General features: G+C 46.1%; 1 protein-coding gene across 2 annotated transcripts in view; it reads left to right on the forward strand.

Annotated features, from left to right (window-relative positions):
- METTL9 (methyltransferase 9, His-X-His N1(pi)-histidine) overlaps nucleotides 1-22706 on the forward strand; it is a 325352-nt gene that overhangs the window by 282603 nt on the left and 20043 nt on the right. The window contains exon 5 of one of the 2 annotated variants that reach the window (XM_069645616.1): nucleotides 9776-9841. The exons of the other annotated variant lie outside the window; for it this stretch is intronic. Coding sequence (XP_069501717.1) covers nucleotides 9776-9841 — 66 coding nt within the window. The remainder of the gene's footprint in view (nucleotides 1-9775; nucleotides 9842-22706) is intronic. 2 annotated transcript variants of the gene reach the window in all.

The raw sequence follows: 22706 nt of genomic DNA on the forward strand, positions 1-22706 counted from the left end.
GGCCCCTTTGGCGGCTCTGTGTGGGAGCGACTCCCAACTACTTGAATCGGTCCGCAGATACTGGGAACAGGTAGGCCTAGCCACCCTCGGGGACATATGGCAGGAAGGGGAGGCGGTGGACTTTCAGCGGCTGCAGGAAGAGACGGGAGTACATGGTGGCCAATATGTAACCTACACTAGGCTGGTGAAAAAGACTAGAGAAAGATGGCCGGAGACAGTGCTCGCGGAGGATCCAGACGCCTCCCTGGAAACCATGTACGATGTATCGGAGGGCGGGCACGAAATATCGAGGATATATGAGCTCCTGCGGGCAAGGGCAGGGAAGGAGTTGCTCCTATTGAGACCAGATTGGGAGGAGGAGGTGGGAGGACCCATGACGGATGGGCAGTGGGAACGGGCCCAGAGGTACCATAAAAAGGTGTCCCGTAACGCGAGATTCCAACAGCTTCAGTTGTATGTTACCCACAGGGCTTATTTAACCCCCGGGAAGATTGCAAAGTTTGGGGGATCAGCTATACAGCAATGCCCCAGGTGTGGGGAGGTGAACGCGGGACTGCTACACAGTTTTGGGCTTGCCCGGAGGTGCATAGATTTTGGAATGAGGTCAAGACGAAACTGGCTGGCGGGGGGGGGTAGTGCTGAATGTGGAATCGGTCTGGTCATGCTTGCTTGGACTATTCCCTAGACCCCGGCATTTGAAACACATAAGCAAGATGAAGGACCTGGCCTATGTCTTGGCCAAACGTAGGATCGCCATGGGCTGGAAGGCGGCCCATAGACCCAGGGTGGAGTTCTGGTGGACAGACCTCTTGAGATGGGCGGAAGCTGAATCCGTAGTCTGGTTTGAAGCGGTCACCAGGGGGGGCGAAGAAGAAGTAGGGCCCTTGTTGGCCTGGCGGCAATTGGTGGCCTCGTTGGCAAACCCTCACCAGAGTGACAACAAAACAGAGGACCCGGTTGATGGCAGTCTAGGTAGTGTGCCACCCAGTGATGTTCCCGTAAATGATATGAGAGAACTGGCTCTAGTTTAAAGGGGTAGGGGGGAGTTGGGGAGTTTGAAAATGTGTTGAAATATGATGCTTTCTATGTTTTGAAACGGTTGTAGTGTGTTTGTTTGACCTTAAAAAATAAAATAAAAATATATAAAAATAAAAAAAAGATACACACGCAAGACTTTTTGTATGGGTCGGACCTACTTAACCAACACAAAACTAGACCATCAAAAATCGGAGATGACATCACTAAGGCTGAAGTTTTGAGGACTCTTTTCAAACCGATCTTGTATTCTTCTAGTGCTGTACAGTTTCCAACAGTGCCATCTTCTACAACCCCATGATTGTGACACTGGATAGATACTTCCTTAACAAATGATTAGTTTCAATTTTCAGCTGCTACAAAAACAGGAAAACAGCTGGCACGCTCATTTTGGCCAACATAATAAAACGCCAATCGCACAGAAAATCGAAACATTCTTAAACCACCTTTTTAAGTTTGCCACTGGGCTGGAGACTGCTGTCAATGGGCCCAATTACCCTGCTGTAAAAGGAAGGCTTTCATGTTTTGTATTGAAAGAAAAAGTTCTCTCTTTTGTAACTGCAGGAAGTAGCAATCCCTGTACTTCACTTAATTAACTTGAGGATTTAGAGGCTACACTGTTGCAAGACTCGCTGCAGATTCTATGGGTTCACATGTTCTCTCAAACACACATTTGGGGTACACCACTCTACTCCGGGTGGTTTACGTTTTGAAACTGTCTGGTTTTAATAGGCTTATGCTTGAAATGTCAGCCTGTGGGTACTGTTAGGTTTTGTTTCTATCTGATGTAGATCAGGTGTATATATTAAATAAAAGGGGAGTGGAGACATTTGCATTTTGTAACATAAATATTTTGCGCATGAATCGGCACCTGAGAAGCCTCTGATTTAACTACTCCGGTTCTGGCATGTAGATATGTAAGTATTTCTTCCAAACTGAAAGTCTGGAATTTGTCCAAACACGTATGGGAAGTCAAAGTTAGGTAGGCCACTATTTTCCAGCAGTTGATGGTGTTCTAATGCTGAGAAGCCTACCCTGCTGTGATGGATTACAGGCCCTATCCCTGCCATTAGGGCACCCCCGTAAGCCGTGCCTCATGGATCCTTCAGCTTTACCCCGCAAGGTTACACACCACCAACTTCTGAATCTTCCACTGGAATGTGCAGATATCTTACAAAAATCAAGGATTGCATCAAAGGAAGTTTTTGTAAATGAACATATTTCACATACCTTGGGCCATTGCCTTCTGCAATATACATCTGAGGCTGCGTTGCTGCCGGTCTAGGTCATGGCATTCCTCCACATGACATGGTTTACCATTCTTGGCAACAGATCTAGGCAAATTCGTATTTCATGTTCAACTTTCGTGGATAGATTGAAAAGGCATTTTCTGCAGTGAGGCGTTCAATTCTTAGAGCTGGTGTAGCTAGGCTAATTGGGAATCCGGTCTAGTCTTGGCTTACACAGTCTTTATGGTATTTCAATTTGGGGAAAGAATGTTTTGGTACGATTACTCAAAGTGAGTTGGAGATATTCCTGCTTTGTAGATAATACAACTTGTATTAATTTTGACACAGAGGTAGTTGTTGAAAAACGGTTCTTTTGTCAAAAGTTGTTGTCTCTGCACATCTCGATCAGTGCCTCTTCCAGCTTCATTTCCTAATACTTCATGTCTATGTATCCATTATGATCAAAGGGTTTTTGCTCTCGTTTAGTCTGTTATTGAGATACAATGCCATACTTTCTGATAAATGTTGTCGAATTCGCGGCATTGCTTTTCGGGGCACAGTTATCTGCAAGAAGAGAATCTCTGGCATGTTGCGGAAAAGCTGGTTAGGCATCTTCCTGGCCATCCTGGTGCTTACTGTACCACAGGGAAGGTTGATCTGGCTCCACTCTTGGTAAACCTCCTCTTTGTAAAATATACTGTAAAACCATGGGGAGTTTAGTTGCCATCTTCTGTTTGAATTACTTTTGGTCCTCATGATCAAGTAAATTTGTCCTTAAAAACCTGCCCCAGTTTAGGTTAATGTATGATTGCTTTGCTTCCATGGCATGTGCTGCCGTACCTTTTAGAACGTGCATCTTGTCCATCTGAAAAGAAATGCTAATAAAGGTTGATGAGGATTTGCTGACCCTGTAAAACCTTGTTTTAGTAGTAAAATCTCACAGGCGGCCATTCCACAGTCTACACGTGTGACTGGTGTAATTATTGGCTCTTTTATGATTTCCTTTCCAAGGGAGAAGTTGGTATAAGGCTTAGGCTTCCTACTCTAGAGACAGCTGAACAAACAATTACTCAAGGAAACAGGGCGAGGGATAACGAAAGAAACAAGCTAATGCATGGGTCTCTCCCATCGTCCTTCTTTCGCAGAGAAAATGTGACTATGCACCCTGTTCCAACACAAGCCTCGCTGCACTGTCTCCATCACCATTTTTAAAGATCTCCTTTTGTCCCTTTGAGGCAACCCTGTGGGGTCTTAATGCACACTTTGGAGTTGGGTAATAGTTCAGGAGATTGGGCAGTAGTTATCCTGGCTACTACAATGTGTTTTTTCTTCAGGATCCAATCCACTTGCACTCCGTAAAAGACTTTTTGGGCGTATTGCTTTCTACTTTTCCCCTAAGTCCTATGTTTGATTCCTTATTTTTTTCACCTCGATTTCTCCCCTTAGTCCTCCTTTTTTATTATGGTCTCATCACATTAATTCCTTCTTTCCTGCAACTTTTGTTCACTTCACTGTTCCTACAAATCTGATTTCTTCTTCCACTCTTTTAATCTGCCCTCCACCTCTCTTCCTGTTCTTTTCTTGACTGACTCTTTTCCTCTTGAATGTCCCTCTAGTCTGTCTGTCCCCAAACATCTACCTCCCAGCCTGGTTCCTGGTTGCCTTCCGATCTGGTCCTTCTTTCAAACTTCACACATTCCCTCCTACCGCAAGCTCTTTTTATGCCTCCTGTTTTTGGGTACCTCAATCTGCACCCACTCTACATTGCACACGTGTGTTGGCTGATTGGGTTTGATAGGCATGTCCTGGCCCCTTCATTGATCGGGAACCTCTGAATGTTCCCCCTTCTATAGGTTGGTGTTCATTCACAGAGCTCTTTTTTTAAGGTCAAGCAACTCGCTGGCTGGAGCCACCCGTTGATCATCAGATTACTGCCCCCATCAGCACCCACATTGCCTCTCCCTCCCAGAATATCAACTCAGTCTACTATCCTCTGTGGTCTTTCCTGGCCCTCACACCATTCTCTTTCCCTCTGGATTGAAGACGCTGCCTGCTATTAATGCCTCCCCTAACATGAATAATCCGTAGGCTATCCCACTCCTCACCAGGTTTGCAACAATTAAGGGAGACTGGTTTACAATGCGTCCACAATTTATTCTGCCTCCCTTTAAAGTTCTAATTCACTATGGAGCTATTATAACTGAGGCAATGTTCCCCCTTATTCAGGTCTCCTAGTTTTTTTAGGTGTGAGGGTTGGCCTGTGACTTCGTCACAAGAACGAAAGCGGAATAACCAATTTTTGGAAAGAATCTACCTGGGCCCAGAAGTTCAAAGATAATCCTGTTTCTTAAAACAGTGAAGGCAACTGTTTGCAAAATGGTGTGGCTTCTGCCAGGTGAGTTCATACGAATTTTTCTGACTGTACCTTTTGTGTTTGAAAATGTAGTTTAGAATGTTGCAGTGTGGCTCTTGGGAAGGCTCACTAGCATCATAGAGTCTAGCATGGACACTGTAAGCAAGTACTTCAATGGCTAACTTCCTTTCTGCAAGAGCAAACCTAGGTAGAAAAAACTGCAAACTCTACTTTTCAATCCATCTCTGTGCCCTTTGGGGTCCTCCAAGACTCACGCCCTCTTTGTTAAACATCTAAATAGCATTGCTCAAATACCTGATTTAATCGAGAACAAGAACACTGCCATACACCAAATGCAGACAATACCCAACTGTACATTAAGGAACCATATATTAGCAGCCTTGCAAATTGCCTTAAACAACTCCAGACTTGGATGTCTCTTCACCACGTAAAACGTAACCAACCAAAAATTGAACTTGCTGCTGGTTTCCTCATCCCCTTACCATCCTTCCCATCTCCGAAACACAGTTGGCTAGATTATCTTGCTCTCTCGCTCTCTCATAGAGAGATATATATATATATATATATATATATATATATATATATATAATATATAGAGAGAGAGAGATATAGATATATCTATCACTGGGTGGATGGGGCGTACTCTGGTTCCCAGCACAATTCACCTGCACAGCTACTGATGTTATCCTCTGACTGGTTTCTGTGCTCATCACGTCAGCAGGGAGGCAGTTTCACTTGCAGCAAAGAGCCATTGCAAGTGTAATCAATCAATGTTGATTCTGCTGCAAGGATTTATGGTAGCTGTAGTCATTAGGTCTGCAAACACTGAAACTGGTAGGAGGAGGAGAACGGCAGTGCCCGAGTAGGTGAATTGTGCAGGGAACCAGAGTGCGCCCCTTTCTTCCTGTATTGTTAATATTCTTGGATTTCTGGAGGGTGGAAGCTTCCAAATCCAATAGGATTGAATCCTGTTGGATTCCGGATATCCGAATAGGATGCTGCACCAGGGTGACGCCTGCCCCGCTTTGGATTGCCACACTGTAGGCAACTCCCCACCCTTTCCCCACTGTGGGTCTGGGTGTGAACGGTTTCCCTGTAAATCTGAGGACTACAGCTACCAGAAGTTCTTGCAGCAGAATTAACACTGATTGACAGCACCTGCACTTGCTGTGAGCTGCAAATAAAGACAGCCTCCCTCATGATGTGATGAGCACTGAAACTGGTAGGCGGAGAACACCAGTGGCTGTGTGGCGAATTGTGCAGGGAACCAGGGTGCGCCCTATATTTATAATACAGGGCTGCGGTCCCCACCCTATAGTTGAGATGAGTCGATAAAAAACAATGGAAATAAAATGCTTACATTCCCTCACCAAGTGCCCGGCCCCTCGTGTGTGCCTGCTCACCCCACTCCCCTGATGGCATCCTCACCTCCCTTGCCCTCTCCCATTCTCACCACAACACTTGTCGTTTCGTGACGCAGCTTCAGTAGAAATGTTTGGTAGACATGTTAATACCCCAGGTTATTCCCAAGGGTATGTGAACAATGTTTGAGCCTTGTGTTGCAAACGTACTCCCTAGCCCCCTTCCTACTCCCAAATATCACTTGGGGTCCTCTTGGCTCCTCCTCACTTCTAGCCTGATTGCATTTGAGGCAGCCACCTCCACCCTTTAGTTAAGGTGACACAGAGTTACATAGGAAATCCCAAAAATGTATTGCTAATAACATTTGACTCGTGCAACGGATTTGGCTGAAAGTTTGCAACAAAATAGGTTTGGCACGGCCTTGACTGGAAAGTTTCTGAAAGATTCTTTGAAAAATAAAAATGTTATGAAGGAAACAAAATAACTGTTTCGGCCTAGTCCTCATTCATTTTCGAATACTCAAATTGCTATTCAACACTACTTATTTTATGCCTTGGTATTATAGGAGAGATCAATGGGAACAAGCAGGCTTTTTAAAATAAGATCATTGCTAGTGGTCTGGTAGTGATTTTCCGGCCGTGTCCACTGGCCTAGGCCGAAGGTCATGGCTAGTGGTCTGGTAGTGTTCTAAAGGCTATGGCCAGTTGTATGGAAAAAATCTATGGAATAACAAAACCCTTAAAATTCAATGACAAAATCTTTAGTTAATGATCAGTTAAGGTAAAAAATGTAGCTCAACAAAACACTGGAAATTCAGCTAAAGCCACCTTAACTTCGTGCCCCCTGTTATGCAGCCTATGACCACAATGATGACATCACAGATAACTTCACTGGTGACATCAGCACTCCACTAACCAGCGGCCTTAGTAGAACTCCTGCACACCAATACATTTTTTTCCGGTTTATGGATGGTCCTTCAATCTCGGATCCTGTCCTTGAGCAGCCGTTGCTGTCTCTATGCTTCTCTCCATGATACTGCTGCCCCCTGCTTCTGCCCCTTGTTGTGGGACTCTCTATTGCCATTTAACTCTCCTACTCCCTTTAATCACACCCTGGGTGGTATGATACGACTCTTGGGGGAAGTGGGTCGCCTCTATCTCTCACTCCTTCATACTTATAATTCAGATTTCAACTTGTACCAAACGACTTCAAATTAAAGCTTCACGAGTAGTTAGTTATATGATGCATGCGTAGCTGTTGACTATTTTTCACAATGTACCCATTGTTATGAACTATTCTAAAATTGCATATGTAGAACAAGAAACGTAGAGGGGGGTCTAAATTTGTGCAAATACCTAGAGTGATCTTATGGCTGATGCGATTGCGTAACCGGTGCAATGTTAAGGTGTTTTTTACTGGCTATCCAGGGTTTTGCTGCGGTACATTTTGATCATTAACTAAAGTTTGTTATATATATATATCACTCTGGTGTTCAATGCCAGATCCTTGGGGTTTGTCCCCAGGGTGAACTGCACCCTGTCATGCACGTCGAAAAAAAGCCAACACCAACTTGAAATATAATGAACATGTACATCCTGGAGCAGGAACTAGGCACTGTGATTGGAGGGATAGTACTGCTGAGGCCTGTGATGCTCTTGTAATGGGTCTTCCAAAAAGACCTTTCCTGCTGATTATCTGTGTAATTCTCTCGCTCTCTCTCTCTTGCTCTCTCTCTTGCTCTCTCTCTTGCTCTCTCTCTTGCTCTCTCTCTCTCGCTCTTTCTCTTGCTCTCTCTCTTCCTCTGCTTTCCTTTCTTCCCCTCCTTTCAGGGTGAACTCTGTGCTGGACGCATAAGTAATGGGATGACTACTCCTGCATGTGAGTTCTGTATGCAATAGGGGTGATACCAACCAAAACACTTGGATGTGGAAACCCCACTTTATTGCATTCAAATCCTCCAGAAACTGTATGGCCTTACCATCATCCAACCCAGGACTCCACTGGTGGGGCTCTGCCCTGCCATCCTTTAAACCATCTCTATCCTCAGTCTGCACCATTGATGTGTTAATAGCCATCACTCACAAATGCATAAGCAGCACTGCACCAAAATACCTATCACATAAAATCCAGAAATCACAATCATCCAGACCCACCCAACTGTTGCATAGCAATCGCCTGACCATCCCGACTTTCATAAGTAAAAGAGGTGGTGGGCGCCAGCTTTCCCACTATCGCCTCCAACAACTGGAAGACACTCCTCCACACCCTAAGAGTGATTAGACTTTCCGCAAACAGCTCAAAACCTTCATATTCACCCAGGACACTTGGAATCCTCCCTCCCCACCCACAAGGACCTGGCCCTGCTGCACCTCATAAGACTATGCTATTTGTTGTCTCAATAGCTACCTACCATCTTACATACCTGCACATGCTTCTGCATTATGTACCTGTCATGCAATGAGCACCCTGATGCCTCAGGGATTGACGCCATTTACCATTGTTAAATAAATAATATGCATTTAATATAACTCAGGGCAAAGTTTAGTCAATGTGATGTTCCAGAGTACAGAACAGCATCCAAAGGGATCTCCTTGTTTTGTGAACCTTATGCCGTGTCTGCAGTTCCTAGTTCTCCCAAAACCTCCATTTATCCATTGATAATTCAAGGGGTATTTTGGGCAACTCCACTTCCTACGTTTGTTTTTTTTTTACTCTGTCTCAGCCTGTGATCATTCTTCTCTTGGTTCTCGAGGTTAATTTTTAATCATGTCCTTACCATGACTGTATAGGCGTATCTAATGTTTGCCTCAATTGTGCTTTTTCTCTGTGCACATTGTGGAGTGCTCCGACACCCTCTGAGGCATGTTTTAGGCTTCAAGTTCTTTCCTGGCCTCTCACTCGCTCTTGATTTCACTGGTGCTGGGGTGAGCGCACGCTATTGGCTGATTCCCACGAGTACAGAAAGGACCTTGGCTAATGCCAATGCCTTCAGTTGCAGAAGTGCTCCATATTCGTGCTGTGCTTCCTATTCCCGTAGAGCACACACTCTTTCTGCCAGTGTGGCTTTTGATCCATTCTCTTACTGCAAAGTCCTCCAGCGCATTTGTGAAACCCGACAGGCAATCGTGATGGTGTATCTGGAAACTTCTTTCCAGAAGCTAAGACTTCTGTTGATCATCGTTTTTGTTTCTGTTAACCTCTACGCTTAAGGGGAGAATCGTGTAGCGTAAAGTTTGAATCACTGAAGTAGGCACCAGAGAGCAGTGTGTTTTGTATGCATGGCATAACAGATCTTTGGAAATCCCCCAGAAGGTCTCTCACTAAGCACCAGAATTGCTTCTTGTAAGCTGTGCTGTCCACGGAACACCTACAGTGTGCAGACCTGTGCTACTGCAGCTGAGCAATCATAGCAGCGTACCTAGAGTTTGTAAAGATCGTTTCAAGTTATGTTCTTATACCTGACAAGTTTGGAAATGTTTTCATTGAATAGTTTATAGAAATTAAGTAAGTCACTGCCATGCCATAGTTGTCTCATTGTTAAAGCGTGTGTGGAAACGTATGTCTGCGGGCCACCTCATTGTGTTCTGACAGCCATGCCCTCTAGAATTGTGACTTTCACATAGTATACTTTCTTTAATCAATAAGGTGATGTCCTTCTAATGATCTGTTTCTTTAAATAATGCATCACTTTATACACGCTGCTTGTGACAGGCTTTTGCGCTGCTTTGTTTTTGGATGCTTTAGACAACACATAACCGATTTTTCCATTTTCTAGATCTTCCACACATGGCTGTACAGCAGTGCTCCCATTCTCTTGCCCGCGGGTCATCTCCAAATCCAAGTAATTTAACTTCTGACATATCAACTTCATTGAAAGAAATGTCAATTGTGTACCGTATATTCATTAACTCTGAATTCACCTAATGGCAAAGTATTTTGCCAACTCTACCGCTATGAAAGTGCTGACCGAAAGTGAAATATTGCTTGTATGGTAAATGTATTTTAATATTGAATGACCACTTAGTACAGGAGGTGAAAAATTACTTTTTTTGCCCAACCTCTTGTCTACCCCACCAGGAGGAGGGCATGAAAAGAAGGCTCTGGAAGGTTGGAAATCGCTGGATTGCAGGCTGGACCGCTTACACTTTCACCATTGTTTAGTTACCAAGGCTCTGCAACCTTTGGCTCTCGAGATGTTTTGGACTACAATTCCCATATCATCTGGCTATTTACTATGCTGGTTCGGGATGATGGGAGTTGTAGTCCAAAATATCTGGAGAGCCAAAGTTTGAAGAACCCCAAGCTAGACTATTATTTAGCCCAAGTTGGGAGGGATGGGAAATGTTTTCATCTCTAGAGCTCGTGGCTTCTCCTTTTCACGGGTTTAAATCCTGGAAGGGTTTGCTTTCATTTTTACAGAAGCAGAAGACATTTTTGCGACACCAAGCTAATTCCTCTTTGACAGCAACATTCTATTTTCCACATTCGGATGTTGAGTAAGAGAATGAGTTCTCAACAGTATGTCACGGGTTTTTGTGGTCTAAAGGGGGAACGCCAGTCCTAAAAGTAATGCGTTGTGTTCAGAAAGCCCCTTGTCAACAGTGTGAGGGATTTGTATTTGTTTTTCTTTTTTTATTTCTCCAAATTTGTTTGTGTTTGTGGGGGTTGCAGTTCTTTATTAAAAGAAAAAATACGTGATCTTAACTGCTGAGCATTTATAGAAAAATGTGCTTCCATGTTGGATGACGACGTAATAGGGTGAGACTACCGCAGTGTCCAAAGAGCCATAGTATGCTGCTAGTTTACCCTGCTGTATGGGTACAAATTGGACCCCTACACAGAAGCACGTTTTTACCAATTCATCATCGCCACAAACACAAATTGTATTTTTCTATATGCATTGCCTGTAATTGTCATATTATTTTGAATTCCTGTTTTCTACTTGGACTTTGTTGTTTCCGCTTCAGTTTCAGCAGGTTTTGGTGTAGCTTGACGTGCTTCATTGAGTCGCACCATATGAGTTACGTATGTACCCATTGTTTGTCATTTTTGTCACACTGCTGAACCTTTTATGTTCCAGGCAAGGAGTTAAATTTAGAAGCCTTGATAGCAGAGTATAAACCTGCTGCTAAAGTGCTATTTTATACTGCATTATTTTCGTAAAGCCTTTTTTTCATATTCTTACCCTAATTTACTGCGCTTATTTTTTGCTTAGGCGGGCACCATTCATAGCAACGGGATTCTTGGGGGCTCTGCTACGCTGTCAGAGGAAGAAGTCTGAGGAGGGTGGGTGCTATGGTCTGCTGGGATGTGATGAGGGAGGAACTGGGATCTGGGGATGGAAGAGAAAGTGACTGAAATTTTAAAACGAAGATACAAACGTGAGATTGCCTCGGTTCTACACGGTCCGAATTATGAAAGTGGGCAAATTAGAGAGTGAACAACAGGGCTGATAAGAGAGGGGACTAGTTTGAAGGGTGACAGATGCTTCCGAGTTCCCATAATTAATGGTTTGTGAGCGTTTGGGAGGTAATGGTTGGCGTCGTACAGCTAATGGAAATGTTGGTGCAGAATATGGCCGATGAAACCCGTTGGGATATAAGGGTTTATGCTTTGGTATGACATGGACTGTGGATAGACTGTGTATAAAAATCTAGATCAACGCAGTTACTCCATTTAAGTGTCAAAAGCCTGGCGTAGTGCTCCACCATGAAACCCACCCTGTAGGAGCTGGGTGTGGTTTTCTGGGTCACTCTATTATAGATTCTGGCATGTACCGGTTGCTAGGGACTCTTGAGGAGTGAATGTGATACTGAGTAAATGCATCCTGATTCAAAATGAAGATCTTTTGCGCCGATATGTCATGTGAGAGTGTAACCCCTGTCACTACCATAGATGTACTGCCCCAACCGTTACTGCCAACATACTAGAACCTATTTGCGTCTAGTTGTGGGATACCTGCTGAGACTTGTTCTACTAGCAGACCATGATGCACTGGATAATTCACGCTCAAGTGCTTGTCCATTGGTTGTCCTTCATGTTTACTGCTCTTGCTGGGGCTAGAATGTCTGGCGGCCTAGATATGCAGCTCTGAGTCAGTTTGCCTTCTGAGCTGCTCCCTACACATTTTCAAGACTGGGCTATGTTTTCCTGCATAGACTGGATATGGGCAAGGCGTCCAGCGTTCAGTTTACAACCTATAGGTGACCACCCTCCTTCCCCCTATTCATTTATATCCAAAGGGGAATCCCAAGATCCCATGGTATTTGGAGGCTTAATGCCTTTTACTTTCTTGATAACGGTATTGTTAAAGCACTCGAACTAGAGAGACAGAATATTTTTAAATTATTGTGCCACAATTTCAAAGTAAACAGACAATTTGATGCATACAAGACATCGATCCGAGGGCAAGCTGTAAGGGAATGACTTCTATTGGGTGATATGATGACGGACGCAGACCTTCTCTCCAGAGAAGGAGGCGCCTTTCTTCACCACAACCTGGAGTCGCTGAACTTGCAGGCCTGGCTCCTGCAGCACTAGAGTTTGGAGGGTACGACATCCCGGCTGACTGCAGAGAGGTTCTTGCAAAGGCCAGGGCGTCCTCAACTCTCAAGTGCTACGGACATAAATGGAAGAGGTTCTCTGTCTGGTGCCGTACACAGAAGATTAACCCTATGCGGATTACGGCCCCTCAAGTACTGCCGTACCTACTGTTGCTGGCCAATGCTGGACTGGCTCACGCCTCCATCAAAATACATCTAGCTGCAATCTCCCGATCTACCAGGACGACGGGACGGACGTCCTTGTGGTCTCATCGCCTGGTGAAAGAATTCATGAAGGGACTATTCCGATCATTCCCGCCGGTGAAGGCTCCTGCCCCGGCGGGGGAGCTTAATGTGGTGCTGACCAAGTTTATGGGGGGCCCCATTCGAGCCTATGCATTCGGCGCCTTTGAAGTTCCTGTCATGGAAGACAGCTTTCCTCGTGGTCATCACCTCCGCACGACGAGTGGGAGAGATCCAGGCCCTATCTTGCAAGCCTCCATACTTGACATTTCATGACACAAGGGTGGTGCTGAGGACACACCCATCCTTTATGCCCAAGGAGCCGTCGGACTTCCACCTCAACGAGCTCTTGGTGTTGCCAGTTTTCTTCACGTCGCCTTCGTCGCCGGCCGAGAGAACTTTGCACTCGCTGGATGTAGCTAGAGCGCTGAAGTTCTACGTGGACCGCACAAAGAGTTTTCGGAAGACGTCACAGCTGTTTGTGAACTTTGGGACTGCGAATCAAGGGAAGGCTCTCTCGAAGACTTCCATTTCCAGATGGCTCTCCGGCTGCATCGTGCACGGTCACTGGTTGGCAAACCGACTGCTGCCCGGCCGTCCGAGAGCCCATTCGACCAGAGCGATCGCTGCTACCAGCGCGTTCCTGTCTGGTGTGACCCTGCTGGACATCTGCAGGGCTGCGACGTGGAAGTCGACGCACACCTTCACAAGATTCTACTGTGTTGATCCGGACTCCAGGGAGGAGTCCAGGGTCGGCCAAGCAGTGCTGCGCAACCTGTTCGCTTAAGGTGAGCCTGGTGAGGAGGTAAGAGTTGCTTAATGTTGAGTTGTTGTATTGCTTAATGTTGAGCCTGTTGCCACCTCCCGTGGTTGTGCATGTGTGTACTGCTATGTATTCTCTTATCCATGAGCAGGTGAATCCATGCCAGACACCATGCTGGAGAAGGAACAAGTTACTTACCTGTAACTGTTGTTCTCCAGCATGGGTCTGGCATGGATTCACATGCGAACCCTCCCGCCTACCCCTCTGCGGCTCTTCACATGGTCATACTGCCACTTTTCGTGCTACCAAATCTGAGGATGGCTGCTGGAGGCGGGGCTTAGGGAGAGTGCAGTCATTGGCTGGGGGCAGTATGACCCAGAGACCAGTGATTGGTTACTACTAAGAAAGACAGAGCAGAAACGAAACTGATACTGATTTTTTTTCCATACCGAGGATTCCCGGCCTGACGGGGAATATTCATGAGCATGTGAATCCATGCCAGACCCATGCTGGAGAACAACAGTTACAGGTAAGTAACTTGTTCCTTACACCTCTCCCTCAGCTAGAGTCCGTACTGAGGACAGATGTTCCGTTCCCTTTCAGGTAGCCAGAGGGACCCGTCAGGGATGCCCCTTCTCCTCACTAATTTTTGCCGTGGCCATTGAACCTTTCGCTGACATGATTCGCCAGCCACACTCCCATAGGGGATTGTGCACAGCGGGCCAGGCCGACATAGTTTCCCTCTATGCAGACGATGCTCTGCTGTATATTCGCTCACCGGACACCAACCTTGCCCCTATCCTTGCGGACGTTGCCCGGTTTGGTGACATATCGGGATTAAAAGTGAACTGCTCCAAATCTACATTATTCCTGCTTACTGACTGTACACGTCCCCCCTCAGATCTGATGGGTTTCACCTGGTCTCAATCTAGCTTTACATACTTGGGGATCGAGGTGTCCCGTCTCACAACAAGGCTACGCGAGGGCAACTACTTGAATTATCTGTCGACCTTGACCAGTAAAACTTCTAGTTGGACCAGGCTCCCCGTTTCACTAGCAGGTAGGGTTGGCATTCTTAAAATGGTAGTATTACCCCAACTCCTGTATCGGTTCACCAATCTACCTGTATGGCCTGGCGATGCATTCTCTAAGTCACTACGCCATATTACAAATACCTTCCTCTGGCACTCAGGGGCTGTTGGGCTTAAACTCCCTACGCTTACCACCCCGAAGGAATTTGGAGGTTTTAGCGCCCCAGATTTCTCTAGGTATTGGGTGGTGGCTCAATCCCAATTCGCCTCCCATTGGTTCAACACCACTGCCCCCCCTCTGCCCCCACCCACGTCCGACTCGAGAAGCTATCTGTCTCCGATCGGGTGCTGGGTTCCCTCATCCTCAAGCCTATACCATCTGACCCCAACTCGGCAGACCCTGTGGCGAGCACTTCCCTAGCCCTTACCAAACTCTGGGCCCTGGTTAACACACCACACCCATTCCGTGGAGACCTGCCGCTATGGAACTTCCTTCCGGATGTCCCACTATCCATCGTGACCCGCTGGGCTGACGACGGCTTCCTGTCGCTTCGCAATGTATACGAACAAGGCAACTTCGTTGAGTGGTCGGACCTCCCTCCGTCTCTCAAGCGCCGGCCCTCTGCATTGCTACAATTTTCCTCCCTTCGAAGGAATCTTAAATCCAGATACCCTGATTTCCCCACACCACCACCCGATGAACCCATAGTTGCAGAACTCTGTTCCTATCCTTTAGAGGTAAAGTGTCAAGACTATACTCCCTGGTACAGACTAGAGCAGTTCCAGCCTTCACTAAGCTGAAACACAGTTGGGAGGTCGACCTTGAGGTGGAGATCACTGACGAAAGGTGGTCTCGAATGTGCGCTCGCACTCAAGATGCATCTTATAACTCGAAATTCAAGCTCATTCAGTTTAAGATCCTGCATAGATATCATCACACACCTGAGAGATTACACCGTATGTTCCCAGACTCCCCCTCCAGTTGCCCCAGGTGCGGCATGGAACAAGCAACCTACATCCATATGCTCTGGCATTGCCCTCACCTAACCCAATTCTGGACCAATGTCTGCTCCACGCTGTCAGACATGTGGGAACACCCCATTGCCCCCACCCCACTACATTGTCTCTTTCATGAATTTCCCCAGCTGGGCCGGAAATCAAGGAGGCTGGCGGGTCTCTGTATGCTGCTGGCGGTCCGCTGCATTCTGTCATGTTGGCTCCGGCCTAGGGCACCTGTACACTCACAATGGCTTAGATCAGTTACGTGGGCCCATGACACTGAAGAAACCTGGAGTGCAATGCAACATCCGCACTCACGGCCAATAGATGTCTGGCGAAGCTTCCACGACTACATGACCTCCTTGTCCTCTCCCTCAAACTCTACTCGGTCCTCTCCCCAATGTGCATCATAATGTGATTACTGTGTTATCTGTATGTCTGTTCGACTCCAATGCTGGTACCTTGTTTGCACCCTGATCCCCCCCCCCCCACTTTCCCACGGATGAACTGTTGTGTGTTGCTGTAGATGTATGCTTACTTCTATCGCTGTGGCTGCCATGTGGCTGCCCTCTGCTCTCTTTTCAAGTGTGTTGTCAAGTGAAACAATAAAAACAAGTTTAAAAAAAGAAATGATCTCCCCTAGACATGAAGGCTCACAACTTGAAGACATTTGTTTAGTAGAGGTACAGGTTTGATCTTCCAAATCGTATGGGGTTTGGGCCCATCTCTTCTGAATTGGGAGAAGCTTCTTTATGAAAAGCGAATAGAAAGGATGCAGCAAAGTGACTGCTTTTTGACGGGTTTGGGTTGAGCAGGGGAATAAGACGGGGAGACACAATTTCTCCACTCTTATTTTCATTAACAATGAGCCCCTAATGAAATTACTATGGCAGTTGTTGCCAAAAAGTAGAACAATTCAGTCTTGTTTTCATCAACGCTGAGGAACTCTCGCAAGTTTTGTGGAACCAGACTTTTTGGCTCAAGTTTAGAAATGCCATTCCACCTTTCGCTCCTTGTCACTCGCCGTGCTTTCAGGTCTATGCACATCCTAGATTAGGTCTAATCTTGATACAGATTGAAGCATCAGATTGCCAGATCTGCTATGTTTCTAATGCAGAGTATAATAAGATCACAGCTGGTTTCACTAAATGGGTTTCCCATATCCTTGCTGGTCGGGCGAGAGAATGGATCTAGCTTTCATATGCAATCTTGCAAAGCTTTCTGGCTTCATAGTGATGCTCATTCATGTCCAATTCCTTCTTAATTGATTTCTCAAATAATTCATTTCAGCAGGTCCTCTCGGAACCAGAAACCCTCCAACGACCCAGAGCTGCAGAGTTTTCTCTCAGCCCTACAATTCCACCATCACCCTTCACGGATGCATTATTCTGCTCCTGGACCTAATCAGTAGCAGAAAAAGCATGCTTTGACGTTTCTGTGACAGACTTCCCTTTCATGATCTTTTCATGGTTGTTCCAATAACACTCTTAGTGAAATCCTGTCACATAAATGGACAAGAATCCATTTTGCAAAGTGAGTCAAGTCCAAAGAAGAACGAACCAGGGAATAATCTATGATAGAGCATGAACTCGCTGTGATGAATCAGCAATGATTCCCCCAGAAAACCTGGCCTGCAACCATTCACATGTGGCCAATTAAAGGCATGCGCTTTCTGATCCCGACCCTTGGCGGTGGTGTTCTGCAAGAGACTCACATGAGGGGTGGGAGCAGGTCAGGATTAATGGGAGACCTCCCTGTTCAACTTTCCCCAAAGCCCTACTCTTCTGATGGCTTATTGTAAAACAGAAATAAGAAAACCTATGTTTTCCCTTAGGGACTTGAAGTCCCATAATTCCCTGAGTACTGCGACAAAGAAGAGGGCTGAAGAGGCACAATGTTGCAGGAGTGGTCAGTTCATTAGTGCAGGAGACCCACACCTGAGGGAGAGTGAGAGGCTCAACAAGCCCCCTCAGGTGTAAGCCATAAAGTTGGCATTGTTGGTGGAGAATAGAAGTCAGAAGCAGAAGCAGCGTGGTTTGTGCTGGCAGTCCAGGCAGAAGCTGGAGGAGAGAGAAGACCCCAGGACTGTTGCTCAGCAGATATCGGCTGATGATCCTGTGAGAGTCTTTGCCCCAGAAATCTGAAGTGCAGAGGTTGCACAGCGGTAGGTTTGCAGGAGGCTGGCGTGCATCAGAGGGCCTTAAGGCTGTCTCTGGTGGCTGGCGTTCAACAGAGAGCCCCAGGAGCAGTAGGAGCTCCAATTGGAAGTGGCGTGGGCAAAGGCAGACTTACCGAAGGTGTTTGCCGGGTCGCAAGGAGCCACAACAGCAGACATCCTGTAAACGGTAAGGTGACCGAGGCCCACCTCACACCCGGTGAGTTCACAGGTTTCAGTGACCACAGATCGCTCCGTCCCTACTTGCGTATTGGAAGCAAGCACCCGGCGAGTGAGCAGCGCTCGCGTAGAAGCGGAATTAGTACAAAGCAGCAGAAGCAGCACTGGCGTGTGAATAAAGTGAGGCACACGTTACTTGTGAATACCAAACTATTGTAAAACAATAGAAGCAGTACTCCTGTGTGAGTGAAGGTGATTCGCAAGTTGTTTTTGAACACCAAACCAGGGAAAGCAGCAAAACTCTAGTAAATCAAAGCCAAATGACTAACAAGTGTGAGTCTGTGGAAAACCCAACTACCCGTGGGGGCGACTTTGTTAAGAGTTTCTCAATAAGAATTGGCCAAGCCAAGAGACTCTGAAACCAAGGCAAATGCAATCTAGCCAATATTGCCAACAGCAGAAGGAGGGATAATGCAAGGTCTATACACTCTGCAACATATTGTCCAGAACATCTGATACAAGTTGGGATACACACACATTGCCAAAACCAGGGGAGGGACAGGAAGAGACCCTATACCGATCAGTCTTTGATTGCTTGTGCAATGGGGAACCCAGAGGGACACAAAGACTGCCCTTGTGGGAACAGATAACCTAAAGGAGAGGAACATCATTTGCAGAAGAGTATTAAAGACCATCAATGTCTTGGAATCTTGGTTTCCCTGAAAGGTTGTTGAGTTGAAGCTGCAATTTGTTGAATGTTGTGAAGCTGTTGTAACCTCTTGTCAGTTGACATTGATCACAAAAGCACTTGTAGTAGTGAAAAGCTATTTGGGCAGGGGAATATACCCGTATGGTTAACCTTTGGTGATAATAGGCCTATCATGGAAGCAGACCAAGTGAAATTTGAAGGAGTGCTTCAGGGTGGTCTGGACATACACTTTGTTACTGGTGCAGGAGGAAGAGCCGTGCAAGGCTTTTACAGAGAAGTTGTATTTCTTTGTGTTGTTAAAATGACAAATTATCCTGACTGCGATAACCATTGTTGCTATTGAGGAACTGAGAACCCGTTTAAAGAAGGGACTTAATTATCTTCTGTGTTGGAACTTTCTGTTGGCAAGTTGAAGTTGCATCGAACTGTATTGGCACTTTTGTTGCCAATCGGGATTTCCTTGTGTTCTTTCTTAAATTGTGAAGCAGAATCGTGTTTAAACCTGGAGAAGGGGAATTCGCCCAGGTTATGAAGAGAGACTGTGGTCACATTTTGAATTCAATAATTGTTTTAAACTGCCATATATTTCCTCCTTTATTTGACCAAAGAGTCCAAAACGCGGCTTGCACTGGGACGAAGGGATCGCATCTCACCTGCTCTCCGCACTCTTCACTGGCTCCCTATTGGATAGAGGGCCAGGTTCAAAATCCTCTAGATCACCCACTGAGCACTACACAAGGCCGGCCCGACATACCTTCAAGAGAAGTTTATGCCCTACCGCCCAACACGCACCCTAAGGTGAAGCAAAGCCCTCCTACTAGTGATTCCAGCCACCAATTCAGCCAGGTTTGGAGGGACCTCCTACTCTACCTTGGCACCAACACTAGAATTCACTTCCCCCCACACATTGAACACAACCAGGACTACATGGCCTTCCGTAAAGCATTGAAAACATGGTTTTTCCTTGATCCATGAAAAGGACCGCCTAAGGTCACCAATCCCTCCACCTGTAGCCAGATTTCAGTTAAAACGGCATTCTCTCAAAAAACAGGAACAGTTGGGCCATGGAAGCCGGCTAATAAGACATCGCCTTGGAAAAATAGGAACTGTCGGGGCAAGGAAGCCAGCTTTAGCGACCAGCATCATCTGGACTAGGCAGCTGCGGCTCTTTGTTCCCCGGTTCGACCAACAAGGGCCTAGCAGCTCCCCCTTGTGCCAACTAGTTGGCCATTCCCCCCCCCAGTGCTCCAAGTCCCATTGCCCATGACTCCAAATGCAAGACGTGACATCACTACATTCGTATGCTGTGACCAGCCAAGCCCTCCGCCACCCGACCAGACATGCCGCACACCCTTAAGACCAAGAGATGCCTGTCTGCATACATCAACCTGGAAACTAGAGCTCAACAACACCTGTAACTGAGCATACTCACTACCTTCCCATAAGGAAGCATATTGCGATCACTCCAGGAGATGCCAGCTACTGTTATACAAACCTGTCCGCAGACCCCTATGCACCACCTCATTCCCACAGCGTAATAGCTCTTCAGACACCTAAATGCAACTGGATCCGCTCCTGCCAAACTTTACCCATCTGGGAACTAACACTCAAAGCCACTATCGAAGGGCCTTCCTGCCAGCCAATTGCGTCGGGCCCTAATTCCTGTTAACCCGTGTCAATCCCTGACCATCTCGGTATCAATTCAATCACCATTGCAGAGCCTCATAGCACTTACGGTTGTAAACCATACGGTTGTGTCATATCATGCCACCTATCGGGCACTCAAGGTGGTATATAATCAAATGAGGCAATCCTGGCCTACCTAAGAATAAGGCTAAGAACACCTGCAAGCACAATAGTGACCATGCTTGGCTGGACTCTCCTGAGAATCATGCGATAACCACAAACATGTCAGGAACTACCCAGCCTCCCGCCATAAGCTATGACCAGGTACCCGGAAAATGGGCCCTCTGACACCCACAACAGAGCCTCTGGAAAAGGACTGTCCAACCGGGTTAACACAACCATACTCCACACCAGCCAGAGTATCTCTTTGGGAAATCCACTACCGCGAACCACCAGGACAGACACGGCCTGCTCATTGAGCTCTGAAAGTAACCAGGAACAGGGGCCTCCTACTGGTAAGCACAGACACTCAATCCTACCAAAATGCTGACACTCCACTTTACACTAACGAACAATAGAAGGCAGCTATACCCTACAATCAATTTCGGCCTAGCTGTACACATAACACTACTCCTTGAACAGCTCAATAGTCTGTTAGAACGCAGTTCTACCCCATGAAAAAACAGCTTAGCTGCACACATCTCTTAAACAGGCCCCACGGCAGCCAGAATGCAAACTCTGAGACATCTACCTTGTTTCACACATTACACTGATCTCTCACAACCACCCCAACACACCTAGCATTAGAATGCAACCAAACCCCTGGCAAACCACTCTGCTTCACACATACCAAGTGCACCCAAGCACTATATGCTATCCTACTCTCTCCACTGACCTGGACTACGATCCCCAAGGGCATTCAACCCACAGTGCTTTGAGATCATACCACTGGTATATAAGGCGCTATACAAATGCATCATAACATAACATGTGTAAGTGTGAGGGACAGATATCCTTTGTTAGTGTTTCCTTGAGTTTATTTTAAGCAGGGAAATCCTAGTCAGGGTAGGGATAGTGAGGCGTTCATCCTTATAAAATAATAAAATGGCATTTGTTGAGAACTTCACAACGTGGTCCACCTCACATTTCTGACCCCTCACATCGCTCTTTAGTACGGCTCATACATAAATGATCAAGAGATGATCCAACTGCAGAATGATGTATCAGTATTGGAACTTGAGGACCTAATCTTCCAAGTCTTGGCTGCGCTCATTGTAGGTCTGCCGGAGAAGCACATGGAGAATAATGGCTGTGATTTGATGAGCCCTATGGGTGCGTGCCACATGGGACTCTTACAAAATGAATCCACTTTTTAAACACCAGCCTGAACAAACGCTCCAGCCCATCAACTTTTGTCCAAGTAAATGTCCAAGTAATATTTGTTCTTTTGCCGGCAAGCTATTGATCGTGGGCAAAAGAATAAATACCGAAGCCTGCCGAGCCCAGCACCGTTCTGCACACGAGTACACGCAGTGGATGACGGGTTCAGTACAAAAGAAGGAAGTTACAGGCGTGTGGAGCAGTTAAGCGTGTGTGTTCTGACAAAAACTTCATCTGGCGCTATCGGCTGTATAATAGGAGGATCGATGACCACGGAGTTCTGAGCATTGGATCTCGCTGTGCAATGATGACTGTGTCGTTTGTGTGAAACCTGCAGCTATCGGGCCCAGTTGTGATTGATATCAGACACTGGCAGACATTCCCTGCTATGATTTAGTTGGTAAATGCCCACTTTGTTTCCAGAAGGAGAGGGTGGTGGCAATTCTGAGACTTGCCTGCTAGTAGTGGTACAGAGTACTTTTAGAGGTTTCGGCTATAAGGGGGATGGTGGATGAGATGGGAGAGCCAATCTGTCGCCAGCGATTAGACGATTGTAGACTCCGATTTGAGCATTTGATCTGTTCAAAACACTCCTTTCATTCTAAAGAAAGGAGGTTTCCTAAGAAACACATACATACCCAATAAATAAATAAATTTAGTGATGGCCACCAGAAAACACAAATGGCAGAATAGCTGACAGCACACTATATAGAGCTGCATTTCATGAACAAAATAAGAGATAAGATTTCCTGCCTGTTTAACAGAGAGACTGTTAGATACAGTCGGATTGTCAGAGATCGCACACTAGGTCAGTCTGGGACTTATCATTTTTCATTTTGCCCCAAACTCAGTTCAAACGTAGTTTGTGTCATCTTTGTAACAAAGATTCAATAGGTTAGGCAAGGAACCGGGCAAAGGAACAAATCAACAAGAATCGTGGCAGAGGGAGCATTCCTTTAGTTTAGTAGCAGCATGTTAGCAGCAAGTCATAACCGTTACTTTTACCAGCATTAGTATTTCTTTTGTGAGAAATTTAGATGTTGATTATTGCGCCATATTTCTCTATAATCGTGGAAAG

Source organism: Ambystoma mexicanum, chromosome 2p (assembly GCF_040938575.1).
Source record: "Ambystoma mexicanum isolate Mex_15411 chromosome 2p, UKY_AmexF1_1, whole genome shotgun sequence".
NCBI classification, from domain to species: Eukaryota; Metazoa; Chordata; class Amphibia; order Caudata; family Ambystomatidae; genus Ambystoma; species Ambystoma mexicanum.